The 22,862-nt window shown below is 43.7% G+C and overlaps 1 protein-coding gene across 1 annotated transcript in view; it reads right to left on the bottom strand.

The window, feature by feature from the left end:
• Positions 1 to 1,201: 1,201 nt before the first annotated feature.
• gon4lb (gon-4 like b) overlaps positions 1,202 to 22,862 on the bottom strand; it is a 68,572-nt gene continuing 46,911 nt past the window's right edge. Inside the window, exons 19-28 of the mRNA XM_079558185.1 lie at positions 21,775 to 22,000; positions 20,173 to 20,330; positions 18,839 to 19,036; positions 18,073 to 18,216; positions 17,498 to 17,776; positions 14,660 to 14,749; positions 14,510 to 14,597; positions 9,215 to 9,479; positions 1,428 to 1,530; positions 1,202 to 1,345 (exon numbers count right to left, since the gene is read on the bottom strand). Of these exons, the coding sequence (XP_079414311.1) occupies positions 1,223 to 1,345; positions 1,428 to 1,530; positions 9,215 to 9,479; positions 14,510 to 14,597; positions 14,660 to 14,749; positions 17,498 to 17,776; positions 18,073 to 18,216; positions 18,839 to 19,036; positions 20,173 to 20,330; positions 21,775 to 22,000 (1,674 nt within the window). The 3' untranslated portion in view covers positions 1,202 to 1,222. The remainder of the gene's footprint in view (positions 1,346 to 1,427; positions 1,531 to 9,214; positions 9,480 to 14,509; positions 14,598 to 14,659; positions 14,750 to 17,497; positions 17,777 to 18,072; positions 18,217 to 18,838; positions 19,037 to 20,172; positions 20,331 to 21,774; positions 22,001 to 22,862) is intronic.

Below are 22,862 nucleotides of genomic sequence, written 5' to 3'. Positions count from 1 at the left end.
TGAAAACATCTATTCAGACAAGCTTTCAACACATGTTTTGATGTACATTAGTGTTTTGATTTGTCGTTTTATTGATGTTTGTGATTTTTTCCTCTGAAAAGTGCCTTGTGCATTTTTTTTTTTGCTGTTGTACTGCAATGCAGGTGAAGCTCGTAAAATTAGAATATCGTTCAAAAGTTTATTTAATTCTGTAATTCAACTCAAAACGTGAAACTAACATGATATAGACTCATTCCATGCAAAGTGACATTTGTCAAGAGTTTGTTGTTTTATGAGATTTTTAATTTGGGTTTTTTACAAGCTGAGCCTCAATAATCAAAATTATAGCAAATAAAGTTTGCAAGGTGACACCATTGTTGGTATAAGAGAAACTGTATTGTTAAGACATCTGGCCTAAGATCTAAATGTTCATAATGACCGAAGAAAATAGATAAAATAAACTAAAACTAAAAACTAATGAGACAATCATTAGTTTCACATGCTAAGTTGAATTACAGAAGTAAATGAACTTTTGAATGCTGTTGTAATTTTCCGAGTTTCACCTTTATACAAATAAAATAATTCATTTAAAACATATTGATGTGCATCGATGAACTACCCTTTACACTTTTAAATTTTACAAGATTTGAATTCACAACTCACTCCTTTGATTAAAAGTGTTATTATATTAGAGGCCTGCTATTACATTATTGGAACCTTATTGAAACTGATCAATCTTATTATACATTATATTATTATTTTGGGCCAATATTTAGTTCTATAGACCATGAGAATACAACTTGATTACTCCTAATGTTTTAAGGGGAACTGATCTTTTATTTATTTTTTCACTTTTAAAGCTTTTTAGCAACGTGGAAATGTTGGTCCCTCAACTATTCAAAGTGCTGTCTTGCCTTTGTTTTTTTTACTACCTTGCCAGCATAATAAACATGATTTTTTTTTTTAAATGACAAAAAGAGTGAAAAAAATATAGAAATTTATTTACCACCATTTTACAATAAACGCAAGTATAAGCAGTCCTTTATAAACATGCAGGTTCAGACGGATCTCAGGCCACTCATGTGAGGAGAGCTGCTTATTTGTGCACAAGCTCTTCCCTTTCTCCACCCAGAGGAGACCCTCTCTGACCCTTAGTGTTCGGTGGGTTTGTGTGGCCAGCTGGTGAATCACACTGTGCCACTCTCGTAAGACAGTTTGCTTTGAGTTGGTCGTCATCGCACTCTTAACTTCTAGTCAAGTCTTCTTGGTGACTGAGAGTTTGTTCAGGTACAGAAGTGTCATCCTCAGAGTTGTGTCGTGCCGTAGTATGAAACAAACGCATTAGATCATGAAACCGTTGAGACACCTACAGAAAAAAGTAAATAAATAAATGTGTCACTCAGCAGCCCACATGAAACAGAAGCTAAGGATTTTGCAAAAGCTCTTACCTGGCAGGGAGTCTTGTTGCCAAGGACAGAGGAGATGTGGTGAAAGGTACTGGGGTTGGCTCCCTCCTGCTGACACCAGGTAAGGATGACTCGGTCTGCATCCCTGCCACCCCCAACAGACCCACACATATTAGTATGCCAACAAGAAGAGAACGAGTGTGTGTCAGGATGTGCGTGTAGTCAGTAACCCTTCCATCACTGGTAATTCCGTTTCAAAACTAAATTTATGGTTGTTTAATTGCGTCTCGTTTTTTAATTTTACAATTGGAAACACAAAATCACTCTAAATGGCTTAAAGGAATAGGCCACCGTTTTTACATACTGAGATATGTTCTTACCTTAGCTTTGACGAGTTCTTTAGGACCTGTCTGGTCTTCCCTGTGCCTTCAATCATGTAAACACAGCGAAGACGGCATTAGCATTTAGCCTCTCCCCCTCTCCATTATAGCTCCAAAACAGGTCAAGATAGAAGCTACCAAGTTCTTCCACGTTTTCCCTATTTAAATATGGTTACATGAAGTGTTACACTACAAAGTATAATTACACAAAATTAAACAATGTGGATTTTCTAAGCGGATAAAAGGGGGAACTATAATGTAAGGCGTAATAATACCAGGAGTAATTTGGCATCCGCACAGTAAAGTGAAGATTACTGCGTGGATTTCGAACTACTCCTGGTATTATTACACCTTACAATATAGTTCCCCCTTTAATCCGCTTAGAAAATCCACATTGTTTAATTTTGTGTAATTATACTTTGTAGTGTAACACTTCACGTAACCATATTTAAATAGGGAAAACGTGGAAGAGCTTGGTAGCTTCTATCTTGACCTGTTTTGGAGCTATAGTGGAGAGCAGGAGAGGCTAAATGCTAATGCCGTCTGCGCTGTGTTTACGTGACTGAAGGCACGGGGGAAGACCAGACAGGTCCTAAAGAACTCGTCAAAGCTAAGGTAAGAATATATCTCAGTGTGTAAAAACGGTGGCCTATTCCTTTAAATGTAGAGTTTTCAAACTGATGCTGAAATAGAAAAACAATATTTGAAATCACAGGCTCAGAGCATCATCAATATCATCAATATTGATGATGCTCTGAGCCTGTGATTTCAAATAATCATCATCATTTATTCATCTACAACAGCAGAAGTTTTCTGCACGGGCCGTATTATTGTCTGGTTGCAACAGTGACTGCATTGATGAAACTGGCCCTTCACAGACACTCATAAAGAAGGAGATTTATGTAAACACATTTTTATTTCTCCAAGCTGAATGTTCTCCATGGCTGTGTGTGGTCAGCTGTAGCCGCTGCAATGAACAGGGCACTGGATGGTGTTTTCACTTAGTTTAGTCTGTTTGGATGCATTTACTTTAATATGATTATAGCACATCCCTGTTTCCACCTTAACCTCTGTTACCCCATTGATGCGCATTCAGCACACCTGCTGGTGGCGCGGTACGAGGAAGTGGAAACACGGACGGGGAGGAAGAGAAACCTCAACCCGAAGAAAGGTGCGGTTGTGGGCAGGGCGGCAGGGACACTGGATAGAGGCGCAGCAGACGGACGCATGGACATGGAGCAGGGGAAGGTGCGGGCCAGAGCAGCGCTGCGGATCATGAGGACTTAATGGCAAAATACATTATTTCATCGGCCAAAAGCCGGATTCCCTGCTTGTATCATTAGTTCAAGCCAGCCGCACTGACCGGCAAAACAAAGTTTAGCAGAACCACTGATGAGGTTCTGCATCCAAGGAGGAAACTGTTCCTACTTCCTTGGATATTTGGCCTTTAAAGGCGACTCAGGTAAGTCTTTACAAATTATTTACAGACCTTTATTTGACTAAATATAAATGTGAGGAGCATCACAACACAATATATTGCGCTACATAGACCCCATCCGCACTCCGATCCCAACCTTGGTGCACTTCTCTAATTGGCTCGAATATGAGGTCCGTGTTCAGGATGAGGACTACCAGCCTTACCATTCCCGGCCTCCACGAGATGAACGCCAGAAAGCTTTCAAGCACAAGTCACAGAAGTCTAGTGCACGCTCTACTACAGTTTTGCTCGGCTTTGATCCTGCTCCTAAGTCATCTTCGTCACAAGTTCAACCTAACAGCGCCAAACTTGAGAAACCTAAAAAGTATTGCCCCTTTTGTGATGACATCCAGCATTACTTCAATCAGTGTCCAGAGTTTAAGAAGTTTTCCACTGATCAGAGAGTCTCATGGATCAAAACTGGGAAGCGCTGCTGGAGATGTGGCAGAAATCACCTCGCTGCTCAATGCTACCTCAAGGCTAAGTGTCAGCAGTGTAATCAGACTCACCTTCACATAACTGCATGAGGTCAACACTCCTGCAAGCAAATCAGCACGTTCAGTCGCAGAGACTGGACAACCAGCTACCTACTACCTCGATCCAGATCTCAGGACTAGCTGTGTATTGCTGAAGATGGTCAAAGTTCTTCTCCACAGTGGCAAACACAAGCTAGAGACTTATGCCATCCTCGATGACGGCTCCGAGCGCACGATCTTGCTTCACAGTGCTGCTCAAGAGCTGCATCTCAAGGGACAGAGTGAAGACTTGGCGCTCAGGTCTATCCGTCAAGATGTGAAAACTGTGTCAGGAAAGTCAGTGTCATTCTCTATATCTTCATCTGCCCATCCTCAGAAACGGTTTCGCATCCACAAAGCTTTCACCGCGGCAGAGCTTGGTCTTTCCAAACACTCCCATCCAGTCGAGGCCCTGCAGAGAACGTACCGCCACCTCAGAGGCCTCCCGCTACATTCAATCAACCAAGCGCAGCCACTTCTCCTCATCGAGTCAGACTACCCTCATCTTCTCTCTCCAGTTGAGCCTGTACACCTAGGTCCACCAGGGGGCCCTGCAGCGTTGAAGACTCGTCTCGGCTGGACTCTACAAGGTCCTGCCAAAGTCCTGCTGCACCAGACCTCCACCCCTCAGTGTCTCCTCATCAACACTCCTTCCTCTACTGACCTTCTCAGTCATGTGTCCAAATTATGGCAGATGCACATTCTTCCTTATCGTAACGAGAAGCTCATCACCAGGTCCAAACAGGACAATGCAGCTGTCAAACTGCTGGAGGAGAAGACGATTAGAGTTAATATTGATGACGTCCAGAGATATGCCACCCCTCTGCTGTGGAAGGAAGGTCTCCCTCCGCTCAGTGCCCCAAAAGAAGCTGTCCTGAGTCACCTACGAGGCACAGAGAGTCGTCTCACCAAAGACCCAGTCAAGGCTGCATCATACAGCCAAGAAATCAAGAAGCTGGCAGACTCAGGCTACATCAGGAAGCTCACATCACCTGAAGATCAGAGCAGACAATCCTGGTACATCCCACATCACATGGTCCATCACAATGGCAAGGACCGCATCATTTTCAACTGCTCATTCACCTTCCAAACCCCCAGCTTGAACTAACATCTCCTTCCAGGGCCAACCCTAGGCTCCAGTCTCCTCGGTGTTCTGCTCCGTTTCAGGCAGTATCCCACAGCAGTGAGCAGCGACATCAAGGGCATGTTTCATCAGGTCCGCCTCCTGTCTGAGGATCAGCCCTTCCCCCGCTTCCTCTGGAGGGACATGAACCGCAGCAACAAGCCCGACATCTACCAGTGGCAGGTGCTCCCTTTCGGCACCACCTGCAGTCCCTGCTGCGCGACCTTTGCCCTCCAAAAGCATGTCATTGACCACAGCAGCCCTGATGAAGACACTCGGCTCTCAGTCGAGAACTGTTTTTATGTGGACAATCTTCTTCAAAGCTTCTCATCCATCTCAGAAGCAAAGCAGCTCGTCCACAAACTTCAGACTCTGCTCCAATCGGGTGGCTTTGAGCTGCGTCAATGGGCCACCAACGTGCCAGACATCATCAGCCACCTGCCACCAGAACTCACATCCGAGAGCAGAGATCTGTGGCTGTCAATGGAGGGTGCAGATCCACCAGAACGGACCCTCGGTCTGCATTGGCACTGCAGAACAGACACTATCACCTATCGCCTTCGCCACACAGAGCAACCTGAGCCCACAATGTGCAACATCTACCGAGTCCTAGCCCAACAATATGACCCCCTGGGGCTGCTCATTCCCTACACCACTCGAGCCAAAATCCTGGTGCAGAGCCTCTGGGGAAAGAAACGGGACTGGGACGATCCTAATCTTCCCGAGGATCTGCTCAAACTGTGGCAAGCGTGGGTGAGTGAACTTCCGTTACTTCCTAATGTTACTGTTAATCGTTGTTATGTCCACTCAGACACCGACCTCCCAGCTGCCTCCCAAAGCATCCACGTCTTCTCAGATGCCTCAGAGAGGGCCTATGGGTCGGTCGCCTACCTACGTACCGTCAGCGTCGATGGTGATGTCCAGGTGGCGTTCCTCGCAGCCCGCTCCCGTGTGGCTCCAGTCCACCACCAGTCCATCCCGAGGCTGGAACTCTGCGCTGCCCACGTAGGAGCCCAGCTTGGTGCAGTCCTGAAACGAGAGCTCACCATTCCCATCTCATCCATCACCTACTGGACCGACTCCACCACTGTGCTAGCTTGGTTGCTGTCTCCTTCCTGCCGCTACAAGGTGTTTGTCGGTGCCAGAGTTGCGGATATCCAGGAGTTAACTGAGAGCAGCTCATGGCGCTATGTCCACTCCAGTGAGAATCCTGCTGATGATGTAACTCGTGGATTGACCCTCTCACAGATCCAGAGTCACAGTCGCTGGAGATCCGGACCCGCCTTCCTTCACGACAGTGAGTCAACCTGGCCTTCCTGCCCAGACATCACCGGCCCTGTTGATTCAGCCGAGCTGCGAAAAGCCAAGTTCTGTGGCCTCATCTCCGCTCCTCCTCATCCACCTTTGCCTGACGTGAGCCAGTTTAACAGCCTCCAAGAACTCCTGGAAGCCACAGTTCGAGCATGTCACGGGGCGGCCACTGACTCTAAACCCACAGCTGAGTCCTTCAGACTCTCTCTCATCAGACAAGTGCAAAGCGACTGTCATCCAGCAGTAGGCTCATCACTTTGGCCCCAGAATATGACCCAGAGACTCAGTTAATCCGCGTCGGGGGCCGACTGAGACGCTGTGAATCCCTCAACTCAGACACTTTGCATCCCTTTATCCTAGATTCTCATCATCCCATCACAAAGCTGATCATTGCAGATTACGACAGCAAGTGCCGCAAGTGGCGCAGCCAACCCATCACTCCCAAAATGGCCGACCTCCCGCCTTCCAGTTTAAAGTTACACCATCCAGCCTTCTACTCAACTGGAATGGACTGCTTTGGTCCCTTCCTCATCAAGATAGGGAGGCGCAATGAGAAGCGATGGGGTATAATATTCAAATGCCTCACCACACATGCAGTGTACCTAGATCTGCTGGCCAGCATGGACACTGACTCGTTCCTCATGAGTCTACGTCGTTTCATCTCTAGACGAGGAAAGCCTCACCAATTGCTGTCTGATCAAGCCACAAACTTGGTGGCAGCTCAGAACTTCTAGAGGCCTTCAACTCTCTTGCCCCCGCTCTGCAGTCACAACTCGCCAGCCAGCAAATCAATTTCCGCTTCAATCCACCTAGTGCAACTCATTTTGGGGGTCCTCAGAACCATCCTTACTGAAGTGGAGAGCATCATCAACTCCAAGCCCCTCGGCTACACCTCTTCCGATGTGGCAGACCCAGATCCAATCACTCCAAATGTGTTGCTGATGGGGCGGCCAGATCCATCCACTCCTCAAGTTGTGTACTCAGGTACAGAGCTCCTCAGTCGCCGCAGATGGCGACATTGCCAGGTCTTAGCGGACCAGTTTTGGATCCATTTCATCAGGAACTACTTACCACCCCTCCAGAGCCGCTCCAAGTGGCAACAGGTACAAGAGGACATCTGTATTGATGACATTGTTCTTGTTGTTGACCAGCAGCTTCCGCATGCCTTGTGGCTCGTTGGTAAGGTCACAGCCGTTTTCCCTGGAGTTGACGGTAGGATTCGCACTGCTCAAGTCCAGGTCAAAGACAAATCCTACACCAGACCTGTCGCTAAGCTCATCAAGCTACCTGCACTTCCTCAAGACATTCCTGATTGACTCGTGTTCAACTTTGCTGCCCAAAGTTGGGGGCGGCTGTTAACAAGGTTCTGATTTATGTTGAATTTTGTGTGTGTCATTAATGTATCAAAAGTACTATTTCGTTTTTACTCTAGTTTCACTTTCCATTCCCATAATATCTATATAAAGAGCCCCAGCAACGGCCTAGCAACCAATCACCATTCACCTCCCCCTTGTCTCTCCACCAATCAGGAGTTGGTATCCCCCATCCCAACTTTCTGGTAAGTCAGTGCGCAGGTATCATTCCTTGGGAACACACGCTCCATCCTCCCTCCCGTAATTCCGTGGAAACTCTTCGTTTTCTTCAATTATGTGTACATGCGTCCATGAGAAAGTAAGTCATGTCCTATATGGCCTGTGTATTATTTTTATAATAATAGCATTGTAGTAGTTTGGTACTTTACTTCAAATTTACTTTGTCATCAATGCTTGTATTTTCAAACTTGTCTAAACTGGGTCCGATTATCAATATCTGCTAATTATCCATATTTACATAGTGTTCATCATAGTCCGTAATCTAGTTGTGTTTTATAGTTTCATCTTGTTTTCTTATGAGCACATCGTTGATGTGCAGGCCTCGCTCTAGCCACGTGATGCACATGTTACGCGCACCACTCGCTCTAATCACGTGATGCACGTGTTATGCGCATGCATCCAGCCAAATTTAACTGTCGCTGTTCCAAGCCTAATTATATTCCCTTTGTATTTGAGTTAGTTATCACTGTTTGTTATAATGCTTCCTTCGAATGTAATCCAGCCACCTCTTGTTTATGCCATTTTACACTTTGGATAATTTATTATTTTAGACAGAAAGTATATCAGATTTCCTATTACTGCATTTCTTTTATTGTTATCACTTAGCCTCAAATATTATCACTCATTATTCTTTTATTGTGTTTATAGAAACCATGAATCACATGAATCACCAGTGCAGTCAATAAAGAGTTGCAAATGAGTGTGAATCCATTGTTCTTATTGTTCTAACCGGACAACCTGGGGAGATTGAAGATTTGGAACCAGTTCTAAATACAGTCCTTATCTGAGGTCACAAGTTTGGGTCTCCTTCCCGACACCTCCTTTACACAGTCATTCAATCAGAGTTCAGATTGGGCTGTGACGTTCGTCCTTGTTCTCTCTTGTTCACATGAGGCCGAACAGTTGAGAACAACCTCCACTTAAGCATGGAACTCTGAAAACCGTGGAGGAGGTCCACCAGAGGCCAGTGAGGCCAGGTGTCAGGCGATACCATGTGCATTGTAGTATCAAAGATACATGCATCCGATACCAATGTCCTGCCGTTTCGTGGCCGTGTAAATTATGCCTAATACACACAATAAGCAGCAAGGGCAAAGGACAAAACTTCTGTTGCTATGTGCTCTCATCATTCAGAAATAGTTGAGCATGGATTAGTGGCGTTAACTAAGTCATTTTGGTTGAACTTATACTACACAAATGAAACTGCGCTTAAGGGACATGCTGCATGTAGGTATAACTCCACGCTCCATTATGCTATTTTTGTAATCACATAGTGCAGTAATCATAATCAAATTTAAATTCATTGCACAGCCCCTTCTCATGGGAGAAGGACAAGGTAGTGGTTTAGAAAAGGGCCACTACCTTAAACTCTTTAATGGAATTGTGTGTACTTTTTCATGTTGTTATGTCCATCAATAATGTAACACTCACCTGGTCCAGAGGACGACTTTTTCTCCACTTGCAGTCAAAGAGATGTTCTTGGCGCACACGGTCAGCTCCTGTGAAAGGGCTGGAGCAACAGTCTTGCTAATGTCAGGCTGGAGGATGGAGGAGGGAGAGGATTCAGTCACATCCTCCATTATGGCCGAACTCTCTTCAGTGCTCTTCTCTGATGGCTCCCTTTTTGTCTCGGCCATATCTTCATCTTCCTCTCCGGGTGGAACAAATCCACCCTCCCATGTTGCAACACTTTGCTCTGCTCAAACAGAAAAAAAGAAATTATTGGATACAAATTATAGTCTTTTGTTTCGACACCCTATTTAAACACAAGGGCAAATTGACATACAGTGCCTCTCGAAAGTATTCATACACCTTGAACTTTTGCACATTTTGTCACATTTACAACCCTAAACATAATGATTTTGATTTTTTTACTGAACATGCACACACAAGTAACAGACAACTGTGAAGTGAAAGCAAAATGATACATGAATACGTTTGTTTTTTTTTTAAATAGAAAAGTGAAAAGTGGGGCGTGCATAAGTATTCATACAGCATTTTTCTGAGAGCATTAAATTGCCTTTATAACATTCCTAATGACTCCAGAATGTTCACACCTTGGCCTAACAGTTAAATAGAGGCCACCTGTGTGTAATCTACTCTCAGTATAATCATGCTGTGGGGCTGCTTTTCCTCAGTGGGGACTGGGGAGATTGTAAGAATAGTTGTGAAGATGGATGGAGCCAAATACAGGGACATTTTGGAGGAATACCTGCTGGAGTCAGCAAGAGAACTGAGGCTGGGGCTGAGATTCATCTTCAGCAGGACAATGACCCTAAACACAAAGATAAATCTACAATGGAATGGTTTAAAAAAAAAAAAAAAAAAACATATTAATGTTGAAAATCTGTTGAAAGACCTGAAAACTGCTCATTCATTCATGCTGTATGAATACTTGTGCACGCCCCACTTTTCACTTTTCTATTTTTTGAAAAATAACAGAATCATGTATCACTTTCACTTCACAGCCGTCTGTTACTTGTGTGTGAACGTTCAGTAAAAAGTGTGCAAAAGTTCAAGGTGTCTGAATACTTTAGAGTGTATGGTGCCAATTTGCACTGGTGGACCGATGGGCCACTGTGCCAGTGACCAGCCTCAACTGACCCTTCCTGACTTAGTAAGCAGTATTGTCAGGGACAATATAAGAAAATAAACAGAAAGTAAGCATGGACGAGGAATTTTATCATGAATGTGAAGAGTTTCAATGTAAATCTGTCGATGATTTGTACGCAGAAATAGAGCAACAGTTGGTAAGTGGAACTGAGGCAAAGAAAAAGAACAAAGAGACAAGAAAACACGGAAGACAATGGTTGATGTGGCGTGAAGGAGAAGTAAGGGACAAAGAAGAATGGACAATGAAGGGCATGGCAGGTTGGTTTTCAGAAGAAAGAGGTAAGTGTGAGAAGGGAACAGAATAAGAAAAGGGAAGAGGCATAAGGTGCTGACTGGAGGCGAAAAGAAAGTTGCTAAAGGATTGGATTGGATTGGACTAAAGGACGTAGAAGACTTGGAGAAAGAATGACAAACCGCTCACGTATTGGCCTTAGTGTCCACAGCACTGGTAGCTGTGCGAGGGGAAAGCAAACACTTTAATGTGGCTTGTACAGATATTTTGAACACTGTGGCCCCTTCATTGATGACCGGTTCGGTCCCTGCTGTTTTCAAACATGCGGTCGTTCAGCCGCTACTCAAAAAACATAATCTTGACCCCAATGCTTTGTCTAATTTTAGGCCTATTTCTAAACTCACCAATTTGTCAAAGGTCTTGGAGAAAGTTGTTTATATTCAACTTCAGTCATATCTTGATTTTAATGGGATTGGGGAGAAATTTCAGTGCGGTTTTAAACCACAACACAGTACTGAAACTGCCCTTTTAAAGGTTTTTAATGATCTGCTTTTAGCAGTGGACAGTGGTAAATCAGCAGTTCTTGTTCTTCTTGACCTTACCGCTGCATTTGACACTGTTGACCACAAAATACTTTAATCTCGTCTGGAGTTGTGCGTAGGCATCAAGGGTACAGCCCTCCAGTGGCTCGTACCTTTCTGGCAGAATGTTCTCTGTGCACTTGGGAGAGTTCTCGTCCACTGTGTCCCGCTTAGCTGTGGGGTCCCTCAGGGATCCATTTTGGGTCCAATCCTCTTTGCCTTATATATGTTGCCACTGGGTTCTATTTTCCAAAAGCATAATGTTTCGTATCACTGCTTTGCAGATGATATTCAAATATATTTGCCAATTACAGTCGACACCAGTAAAACCTCCTTAACAACCTTGACAGACTGCCTGAGTGACGTCCAGTCTTGGCTAAATTCAAACTTCCTGTCTTTGAACAAAACCAAAACAGAGATAGCGGTATTCGGAAGTTGCAACCCCCTGTCAAACCTAAAGACCGACAGTGTTATTGGGCCTCTTGTTTCCTTTATCCGCCCAACTGTTAAAAATCTTGGGGTGACTTTTGATACTTGCTTTTGCAGTTGTAAAAGCCAGCTACTTCCAACTAAGACTTCTTGCGAAAATTAAGGCCTACTTGCCAAAAAAAGACTTAGAGAAGGCGATCCACGCCTTCATCACTTCAAGGTTGGATTATTGTAACTCCCTTTACACAGGGCTGGACCTTAAATCCCTCCAGCGCCTGCAGGGAGTCCAAAATGCCGCAGCCCGCCTGCTGACCGGCACAAGAAAATGGGAGCACATCACTCCCATTCTGTCCTCTTTACATTGGCTACCAGTTCCCTTTCGAATCAAGTTTAAAATTCTGCTGATTGTTTTTAAATGCCTAAATTCGCTGGCACCTAAGTATCTGTCAGAACTGCCGCAGCTCTACTGTCTCTCCAGAGCTCTGAGGTCTGCAGACCAGCTCCTTTTGTCTGTTCCAAAATCCAAGCGTGTGTCCAGAGGTGACCGAGCCTTCTCAGTGGCGGCCCCTAAACTTTGGAACAGCCTTCCTCTACATGTGCGCTCGGCTCAGTCTGTAGAGGAGTTTAAAACCAAATTAAAAACTCATCTTTTTGCTTTGGCCTTCGGTTCCATGTAGACCAGACACAGTTTGTGCCTTTATATATTACCTGTGTTTAACTTTTATTGTGTTTATTGTACATATTGTTACTGTTTTTGTACAGCACTTTGGTCGACTATGGTTGTTTTTAAATGTGCTTTAAAAATAAAATTGACATTGACATTGACTGGGCCTTTCCGAAATCGCTCCCTCCTCCCTCACCCTACCCCCTAACACTCAACACCCGCGGAGTGGAGTTCTGTCCGAAATGGACCCCTCAGTGAGGGGGAGTGGGAGAAAAGCTCCTTCTTAGCGAGTCTGCATCGACACCACACTTAACAGGTGTGTGTTACACCGGAGAGCAGTCCCACGAGCAACACACCAAACAACTTCAGTTCTGTGTTTATTTAGGAGCACCTAAGTGTTCATTTTAACAACTTTATCATCATATAGACATTTATTAATGAAAAAGAAAGCGACAGTGAGACTTAATATGATTTTATTGGGAGAGGAAAAGTTCTCACTTGTGAGTTTGAAGAAGCTAAATTACATAATGTAAATATGACATATTTGAATCTGAATTACTTTGTTAACTCATAAGAGAACTTTTTATTTATTTAAAAGTATGATCAGTCAAATTTTTGATTTTTGCCACATTATGAGCTGTGCAGTTCGTGAGGGAGAGGGAGAGTGCGTCTGAAAGTCACAGCTCGAATTTTTCTGTTGAGTGAACCTCTGGAGGTGCCCTCACTGAGGCCTGAGTAGAAGGCCTCAGTGAGGGCCTTTCCGAATGGTTTCGGAAAGGCCCACTGAGAACAGGAAGAGTCAGAGGCCTACCCCGTGAAGGCGGGGCCCATGGCTCCTCCCCCTCCTTACAACGGAGCCGAGTCAGACTCACCCAGCATGCAGGCACCAGTACTGCGTTTTGGAGGGAAGGTAAGGCTTGACGCGGAAGAAGAAAACTCATAGGACGCGAGTGACCAAGCCCTATTGTCCCTATACAACTGTAGTATATTCGCTATCGCGCAGGGAGGTTGTTAAAGGAAAATTCATCTCAACAGCCACCCACAAAATCGCCACCTTTCTGACTCCACGCTTCAAAAGTCTCAAAATGCTCCAGCCAGATGAAAGACTTGTAATCCACGCAGAGGCACGTAGACTGATGACCGCTTTGACAGCACGACAATGCCATTTTGCAAATTGGGTAACTAAGTCCCTTTTCCTCGTTATTTAGTGTCAGTGGAGGAGATGGAGAGCAGCGAGCCAAGGCTAAGCCTTTCGAGCTTGCTTAAAATAGCCTATTTTAAATGTGTTTGTTTACTAGTCTTACAGGATTAATACATATTTTTCTTATTTTTGCTCATGGTGTCACAGAAAAGGTGCAGGCTTTTTGCTGAATGGGAAGACACTCCAGAAGAGCTGTTTGAGACCAAGGATGACGTCCAGCATCACGTTTCCAATAATTTCACCCTCGACGATTGTCATGATGATATTCTTGCCTTTTGGTAAGATCACCGATGCGATTATCCTAAATTGTCCGTTGTTGCAAAAACTGTGTTAGGAGCATAACTGCTACGAGCGCTTCCAGAGAGCGAACTTTCAGCTCAGCTGTTCTGGAGGTAAGAAGAAATAGATTAAATCCCGGAACTGTGGACTCTGTCCTCTTTCTCCACAGTGCTGCTAAATCTACTGCTTAAATGTAGGCTTGTTAAAATATGGATTATACGCCTGACATTTAGAGTGCATTTGTTAGCTGTTTGTTCAGAATACACGGAAATGTAGCCAATTGGTTACATTGTTTACAGTGGAAATGTTGATACTTTGTAGGCTTATGAGTTCCGATTTCATTCTGTAATCTGACCTTTTCATGTCAATTAAATGTTAATTGAGAAAAAGTTGTCATTGTTTTTTGAGATGCAAAACTTTTAATGTATGCGGATTCGGGTTGAGAAAACAAAACAAAGGTCTCATTTGCGGGTCGGGCGGGCCGGGTTGAGTTTTGCTTCGGGTCGGGCGGGGCGGGTCATAACAAAAGCTGACCCGCGCATCACTAGTGCAGACTGGTTGCCTCGCTTCCAGCAGTCTACCCCCAAGGCACTGTGACTACAATAGTAGTTTACCACCACCAAGTATGGAGTGAATGAATAATGTAATGTAAAGCGTCTGAGTGTCCAGATAAGCGCTATATAAAACCAATGCATTATTATAATCAAATATCAACCACCACATGTACCTGCCAAGTGGCTTGGGTCCTTGTCACAAGTCATCTGAGAGTACAGCGGGTGCAGACGCTTCATGGCTCTGGAGACCACCACTAACCCCTGTCATATAAACAATTTAGAGAAGTGCATTCCAACAGAAGCATATCCTCCACTAAACCTACCTTGCACTGCGGACAGCCCTTCTTTCTGTGTTTTCGATTTGGTGCATCATGACAGAGACACACCCAGGCCTTCTCTGACCAATCACATGGCTGAAAAATAGTGGGAAGATGGTCTCTACAAATTAATGTTCACAGCACCATCCAAATAATTGTTGGAAGTGTGAAGGCAATTTGAAATTCAGGTCAAATAAGGCATACTTCAAAGCTAAAATACTAAATACACTGCTCACAAAAACTTAGGACACACTCAAAAAACACAATGTAACTCCAAGTCAGTCAAATTTCTGGGATATCAGACTGTCCAGTTAGGAAGCCACGCTTATTGTGAATCGGTATCATGAGGAGGCATCTACAACCCACAGAAGTTGCTCAGGAAGTGATGCTCATCCAAAATGGCACGTCCATTCGTGCTGTGGCAAGAAGGTTTGCTGTGTCTCCCAGCGCTGTGTCCAGAGCATGGAGGAGATACCAGGAGACAGGCCAGTACACCAGGAGACCTGGGGGGGGGCGATCGAGGTCAACAACCCAGCAGCAGGACCCCTATCTGCTCATTTGTGCACGGAGAAACAGGAGAAGCACTGCCCAAGCCCTACATAATGACCTCCAGAGGGCCACAAATGTGCATGTTGGTACTCAAACGGTCAGAAACCGACTCCATGAGGGTGGTATGAGGGCGTTGGGCCGGTGCTTACTGCCCAACACCGTGCAGCCCGATTGGCATTTGCCTGAGAACACAGCGATTGGCAGATTGGCCAATGGTGCCCTGTGCTCTTCACGGATGAGAGCAGGTTCACCCTGAGCACATGTGACAGACGTGACAGAGTCTGGAGACGCCCTGGAGAACGTTCTGCTGCTGCAACATCATCCAGCATGATCGGTTTGGTGGTGGGTCAGTGATGGTCTGGGGAGGCATTTCATTGGAGGGCCGCACAGCCCTCCATGTGCTAGCCAGAGGTTCCCTGACTGGCATTGGGTACCGGGATGAGATCCTCAGACCTATTGTAAGACCATATGCTGGTGCTGTGGGCCCTGGGTTCCTTCTGATGCATGATAATGCCAGGCCACATGTGGCAAGAGTGTGTCAGCAGTTCCTGCATGATGAAGGTATTGATGTTATGGACTGGCCTGCCCGTTCCCCAGACTTAAAGGAATAGGCCACCGTTTTTACATACCAAGATATGTTCTTACCTAACCTTAGTCGAGTTAATATATACCCGTCTGGTCTTTGTCCGTGTGCTCTGTCACGCAAACGGAGCACATACGCAGCCTCTCCCACATGTCATATAGCTCCAAAAAAGCTCATGATAGAAGCTACAAAGCTCTTCCACGTGTTCCCTATTTAAATAAAGTTAAGTGTTTTCATGCGAAGTATATTTACACAGAAATGTAACATGTTGATTTTATAAGCAGATAAAAAAGGGTACTATATTGTGAGGCGTAATGATACGAGGAGCACACCGTCCGCGTAGTAACTCCTAAAGACTTCCCCCGCTCACTTCCGTCAATAGAAGCTGCGTGACTTGTAGAGAGCTAGCAGAGAACAGTTGAAGGAGCGTCGATAACTTGTGAACAATGCCTTTTACGTGCATCGTGCCGGGCTGTGATAACAAGCAGAAAGTATATAGTGTAGTAATGTTTCACAGATTTCCAACTCACCCCAGACGACGACACAGGACTCAGGACCTCTACCATGAGGTAGGAATGCGCCAGCACTTTCCCAAAATATATTTTCTGCTTGTTGTAAAAGGCTCTCTACAAGTCATGCAGCTTCTATTGACGGAAGTGAGCGGGGGGAAGTCTTTAGGAGTTACTGCGCGGACGTTTTGCTCCTCGTATCATTACGCCTCACAATATAGTGCCCCTTTTTATCTGCTTTTAAAATCGACATGTTACATTTCTGTGCAAATATACTTTGCATGAAAACACTTCACGTAACTTTATTTAAATAGGGAACACGTGGAAGAGCTTGGTAGCTTCTATCGTGAGCTTTTTTGGAGCTATATGACATGTGGGAGAGGCTGTGTATGGGCTCCGTTTGCGTGACAGAGCGCACGGACAAAGACCAGACGGCGTATATATTAACTCGACTAAGGTTAGGTAAAAACATATCTTGGTATGTAAAAACGGTGGCCTATTCCTTTAAATCCAATAGAGCACATCGGGACATCATGTCTCGGTCCATCCATCAACGCCACGTCACACCACAGACTGTCCAGGAGCTGACTGATGCTCTAATCCAGGTCTGGGAGGAGATCCCTCAGGAGGACATCCGTGGTCTCATCAGGAGCATGCCCAGGTGTTGTAGGGAATGCATTCAGGCACGTGGAGGCCACACACACTACTGAGGATGATACAGACCAGTGACCTGATTTGTCACTTTGATTTTGACTATAATTTTGGATCCAGACCTCCAGGGGCTGAGAATTTGATTTACATTTATCATTCTTATGTTATTTTGTTCTCAACACATTGCCCTACACTATGAATAAAGATTTTCATCCGAAAAATCGAATTGATTGACATCTAGGATGTGTTTTTTGAGTGTGCCCTAAGTTTTTGTGAGCAGTGTACGTCCTAAAGCTAAAAAAGTCATAAAGAAACCATTAAAAATAATAAATTAAACAATAATTTAAAAAAAAACATAAGATAACAATCTTACCCATAAATCATATAGAGGACACAAAAAATACATTTTAAATCTGTTTCATTTAGCACACGGGTTTCAGGTATCAGGACTCATGAGTACGAGTAGGAGAACGGGTATGAGTTTCTCAATACCAATGACAATGAAAGTTCCCCTAAATAAAGATGTACAATGCCGATGATGACAATACCCACCTTGTAGTTCCTGTGAGAGTCCATCTTCCTTCTTGGTTGTCTCACTGTGATGATTTTAGGCCGGTCCTCTTCTTCATCTGGCTCGGGAAGTGTGACCTCTTCAAAGCCACTCATGTCACCTCCCCCTGATCCCTCTCTGCCTTCAGCCTCTTCAGGCCACTGAGCCTCCTCAAACTGTCCCGGCCGTGCAGGAGGAGGCCGCAGCTCATCAAAAAATACCCACAGCTCAGACTGAAGGTGAGTGTGACCCTTTAAAAGACACTTCATTTGGGACTTCAACTGGAACACACAAAACAGAAAAAAACATGACATACAACTAGAGGCAGTTTGTGGAAAAATGGAAGATATGGTTAGCGCTCATGCTTCACAGGTAGAAGGTCCCAGGTTCGACTCCTACCTGGATGGGGCCTTTCTGTGTGGAACATGTACATAAAACATGTACAATAGGTCTGGATGTTTTAGAATGTTAGTGTGAGAGTGGGACAGTCCAGCGCAGTGTGTTAATATGCAGGCGTCCTTGTATGTTCATTAACATGCACTGTCCAAATAAACAAAGCTAATCCGAAACCCTTCACCTCGTGGACGCTGGTCGGACTGAGCTCAGGGCCCATCTGCAATGCTTTGATGATCTTCTGGTAGTGCGATGGGTTGTCTCCAAAACTGATTTCCAATTGTCGTAGGAAACGTCTGCTGCGGTCAAACGCTTGCTGCTCATTAAACTGCAATAGGACAGAGGCCAGTGTTACAATGGCTTCATGACATGTTCATACATCTCCATTTAACCTTTTTTGTCATTTTTTTCAGAATTTTAAAATATTATAAGTGGCATTTTTGTTATTCTTAAAAAATCTACACTTTATATGTTGTACCATGGATTTGATCATAGAGCGCTATAAAACAGAGCAAAGGAAAGGGCATGCATTTATAGGGTAAAATGTCATCTGAAAGTTTTTCTCCTAATAATTGATCTGGATTTTCGATTCAATTTGAACTTTTCATGAAAAAAAGGAATACATGTTCACAAAGTAGTTGATTCATGACCTTTTATACAAACCTAAGCTCAAACAAAAAGAAAATATTTTAATCCAGTATCATTTAACACACAAAAAGCCTTCAATTGTTTCTTCCAAATTCCAAAACCAAGTGCTGTTTCTGTCAAAGACACGATTATTGAGTAGAAATCGCAATCACGATATCACAGTCATTCAATGTGACAGGTTTGCTTTGATTATATCCAGTGTTTGATCAGGCGTGTAAATGTTCTATAGTTTGTGCATGAAAGTTACACATGAGAACCATAATGAGACTTTATGGGGTATGTGGTTTGAAAAATGCATTTACCAGGCCACAATCCAAAGCTTGCTCGGGACGTAGAAATGCAGCAAAGTCTCGGAGTAGATCAGTGCGAGGTCCAAGAATGCATTGGAGCTGATGGAACAAAGTGACCACATCCTGCAGCTCCCCGATCTTTTCAAACTCCCCCAAAAGAGACACAAACTGTTCCATCTTCAGAGGTACATCCTGCAGAGCCTCCTGAACCTGAAACCAACAAACACTTCAGAACAAGACACCGGGAAGGCAATGAGCCACACAGGCACATCACTCGTATTCTGTTAACCCTCTTTAAAGTATTAAAGAGGGGGTATTATGCTTTTATCAATCACATAGTACCAGTCTATAGCACACTGCAATACTGATGCAACCTTGTGTTGGTCTGGAAATGCAGTAAATTAAAATAAATGCCTTGAATAAATTTGTTCTCGCAAAATGGCAGTAGCTAACGTCTTGAAATAGGCCTCTGTCACTTTAAGAAGCCCTGACCCTTTCCGACACGCCCCCTCGTCATCATCACAACACTACTGCATGCAGTCTCTCGTCTCCTCCACACGCATTGAAACTATGATCGATTTTCAGTGCATTTTAATTTTGCTGTTGGAAAGGAGCTACACTTTATAACTTTGTGAACAATGGCCTCGCAGGATTTGATTTGATCCAGCGTCTAACCTGGAAAGTGACGAACCTTTGAGAGCTCAGAGGCTCTGTGTCCGCACCGAACGGGCTCTTGCCTGAAGAATAACTACTATTTACTAATTACTGCCATGCCCTACGGATCTTTAACTATACCCCCATGGACTACACCAGGATCTCCCCAGGGACATTATCTGTGCAGGTGGACAATGGTTATTCGAGGTTACCCCCGTTAGCTTGTTACAATGAAAAGTCTGCAATAAACCACAAATGTGTAAAGCCTGGCTCAGTGTGTGATCATCATAAAGGCTGCTTCAAGTAGTTGCCTGTTTTATTGACGTTATTAGTGCATAATAGGCCACTTGTTTTCAGTGAATGTTCCTCGCAGCTAGTAGCTTGCTAGCTCCAGGAGAAAACCACAAGGCTACGACCCATTGTAAGATTAAATGTGAGTGTTATTGACTTTATTCGTGCGTATGTGTCATTTTCACCTGATGACCGGAGCTTTAGCTTGTAGCATTAGCTTTCTCCAGAGGGAACGCTATCAGGGCATCATCAAGGCCCAAACACATTCTCACCGCAGATCCCTAATATTATACTAATATTATATAATGACATGAAAAATGAAGCATAACATAGGCCCTTTCTAGGATTCCGGGTGCTAATTTGAATCTGATATTAGAACACCCTGACCATTTCCTGCTCACCCTGTTGAGGTAGCTCTGAGCAAATGCGGTGTCCTTACAGTCCCGATGGGGGTCATTCTCCAGGATATTCTCATCATACAGCAGCAGCAGTTTGGATGCATCTTTACTGATTCTATCTTGGCGGCTGCGCGTGAGCATGCGAGGGGGGCGCGAGCGACCTGCACATACACACACACAAACATTATTATCAGATGATTATGATACAGAAATGTGGATTCTAAAGTGGGATTGTGAGCCTGCAAGGTAATTTAATAATATCAATTAAGTGAGAGCCTGCATAGGTTTGAGGAATTTAAAACTGGAGAGACAAAGCTGTGGGGATAGGGTTATTCAGTTATTGACATTATGGCAGGAAATATAAAGAATTTACATACAGTGCATTCGCAAAGTATGCAATCCTTCCTTTTTTCCACACTTTATGTCACCGCCTTATTTCACAATGGATTAAATAAAAATAATGTTCTCTTATCAATCTACACACAATACCCCATAACGACAAAGTGAATAAAGATTATTAAAATGCTTTGCAAATGTATTAAACTGAAATAACTCATCCCCATAAAGGCCTTTATGGCTATGAGTGGCCATATGGAAGACTCTTCTCAGTCAAAGGCCCATGACAGCCCGCTTGGACAAGTCCTAAATGACCCTCAGACCATGAGGAATAAGATCCTCTTACAGTGGAAAAAGTAACAATAATTGTTTCTCAAGTAAGAGTACAGATACTTCATTATAATTTTACTCAAGGAGAAGTAAAAAGTACTGTATAATAAACCTACTCTAAGCAGTACAATTTCTTCAAAAAGTTACTTAAGTAAATGAAACTGAGTACTGCTCGCCTTGGGAAATATTATGTCATGAATGAGGCCCCATGCTTTTACCATACCCATGTTCAGCACTTCGGTGGACTTTGCTGTTATTAAAGGGCTCTATAAGTAAAGCTGGATTGGATTGGATGTTTGCACATTCTTTGTTCTAATAGCAAGTTACATATACAGAGACAACTGTTTTTTTCTTTTTCTTTACTGCATTCTGGAAAATGGCTTGTGCACCATCTGGCTGTTGTAAGGTGCAATACAAACAAATGAAAACACAATTATTAATTAATTAATTAATTAATTAATTAGATTTAAGGTTCAAATTTTTTTATGACATTGGACAATTCCCAATTCTATCATTATTCATTCATTCATTCATTATTCGCCCCATCCACTTTTAACTTTCCAGTAGAGCACGAAGTCCGTTCTTTAAGCGGAAGACGGGGGGAAATGTTTGCCGCTAAAATCCGATGCACAGTAGATTGATTTGTGTAAAATGTCCACTGCACAGTTTCTGTGGTCGGCCTGAAAACGCCTTTATATCTGTGTAGTAACTGATTTTCTCTTGAAGGGGGGGGCACAATTCATGGCGGCTCCTACGGGAACTTCCAGAATAAGGTGAATAATGATGAATATGCGAAATATGCAGAAATTACACAGAAGATGTGTTGACACAGATCTGACTGTAAAAACATCACCATTTTACTATAAAACCATACAAGATGGGCAAACCACTGTCACCCAAAACATATCAATATAGAAATGCACTTGGAAGTGGACATACCTCGTCCTCGTGCAGGCCCTCGTTTTGCTCTGAGTGCATGATCCTCTCCTGCTGTTGTGTCTTTGTCTCCTCGGATCTCAGTCCCTCTTTCTTCCCTTGACTCCTCTCCTTTAGAGTTCCCATCTTCGTCATCCTCCTCCTCATCCTCCTGCGAGAGGTCATCTTCTGAGTCACCATCACCAAGTCTCCGCTCAGCAGCCAACCAGGTAAGCTGCTTCATGGTCTCCTTGAAACATGCCCAACAGGATTTTGAATAGAACAGCACAGTTTGGGAGACAAGCAGTGCAATTCGGGCGTTCTGCTCTCCCAAAATTTCATCCATGGAGCGGCGCCGTGGTCAAAAAATGACACCGCTTGTCACCAGTTGCACTTCCTGTTGTTAGCATTCTGCATTCGAACTGTAGCCGCATTTTGGTTAGTTATTTTTCATGCCTGAAAAATAACTAACTAGTTCCCTTTTGCTACTGCCGTGTCCTATGGATTAGGGATACATCGATACCACTTTTTCTAAAACCGATACGAGTACTTTGATTTAAGTACTTGCCAATATCGAATACCGATACGAGTACAAGGCATTGTCTTCAACATACTTACTTTTTCACAGCAGACTGGTTTGTAATTAGTTAATTTACATTTCCTTAAGTAAAGTAGGCAACACTTTTAAGAGAAGTTATATCAGAATTGTACAGATGCTATTTTTTTTTTTTTCATTCAATATTATTTTTAATTATTGCACTGTCCATCATAGACAGAACAGCTCATGTCCAAAAGCTCCTCAATGCTTGTGCTTTATTCGCTTATGCATTTTAATTTAATTATAGTATTGAGATGTTACTTATTACTGCAGATAAATGGTCTCTTTTCTCCTTTACTTCAGCTCCGTGTGGATTATCTCGTGTGTTTGTAGCAACTTATCCAGAGGCTACAGCATTTTGAATGTTTTGCTGCAGCTCATTTTCCCTCAATATAAACAACGACTAGAACAACTTTCTAGTCGCTGGTTTAGTTTTTCAGACGAATAAGCCCCTGGGCATAATACGGCGTAAGAATTGCCAAAACTGTTAGTCAATTGTTAGTTAGCGGCTAGT

Source organism: Gobius niger (assembly GCF_951799975.1).
Source record: "Gobius niger genome assembly, chromosome: 6".
NCBI classification, from domain to species: domain Eukaryota; kingdom Metazoa; phylum Chordata; class Actinopteri; order Gobiiformes; family Gobiidae; genus Gobius; species Gobius niger.
This window is presented reverse-complemented; position numbering and strand designations above follow the sequence as displayed.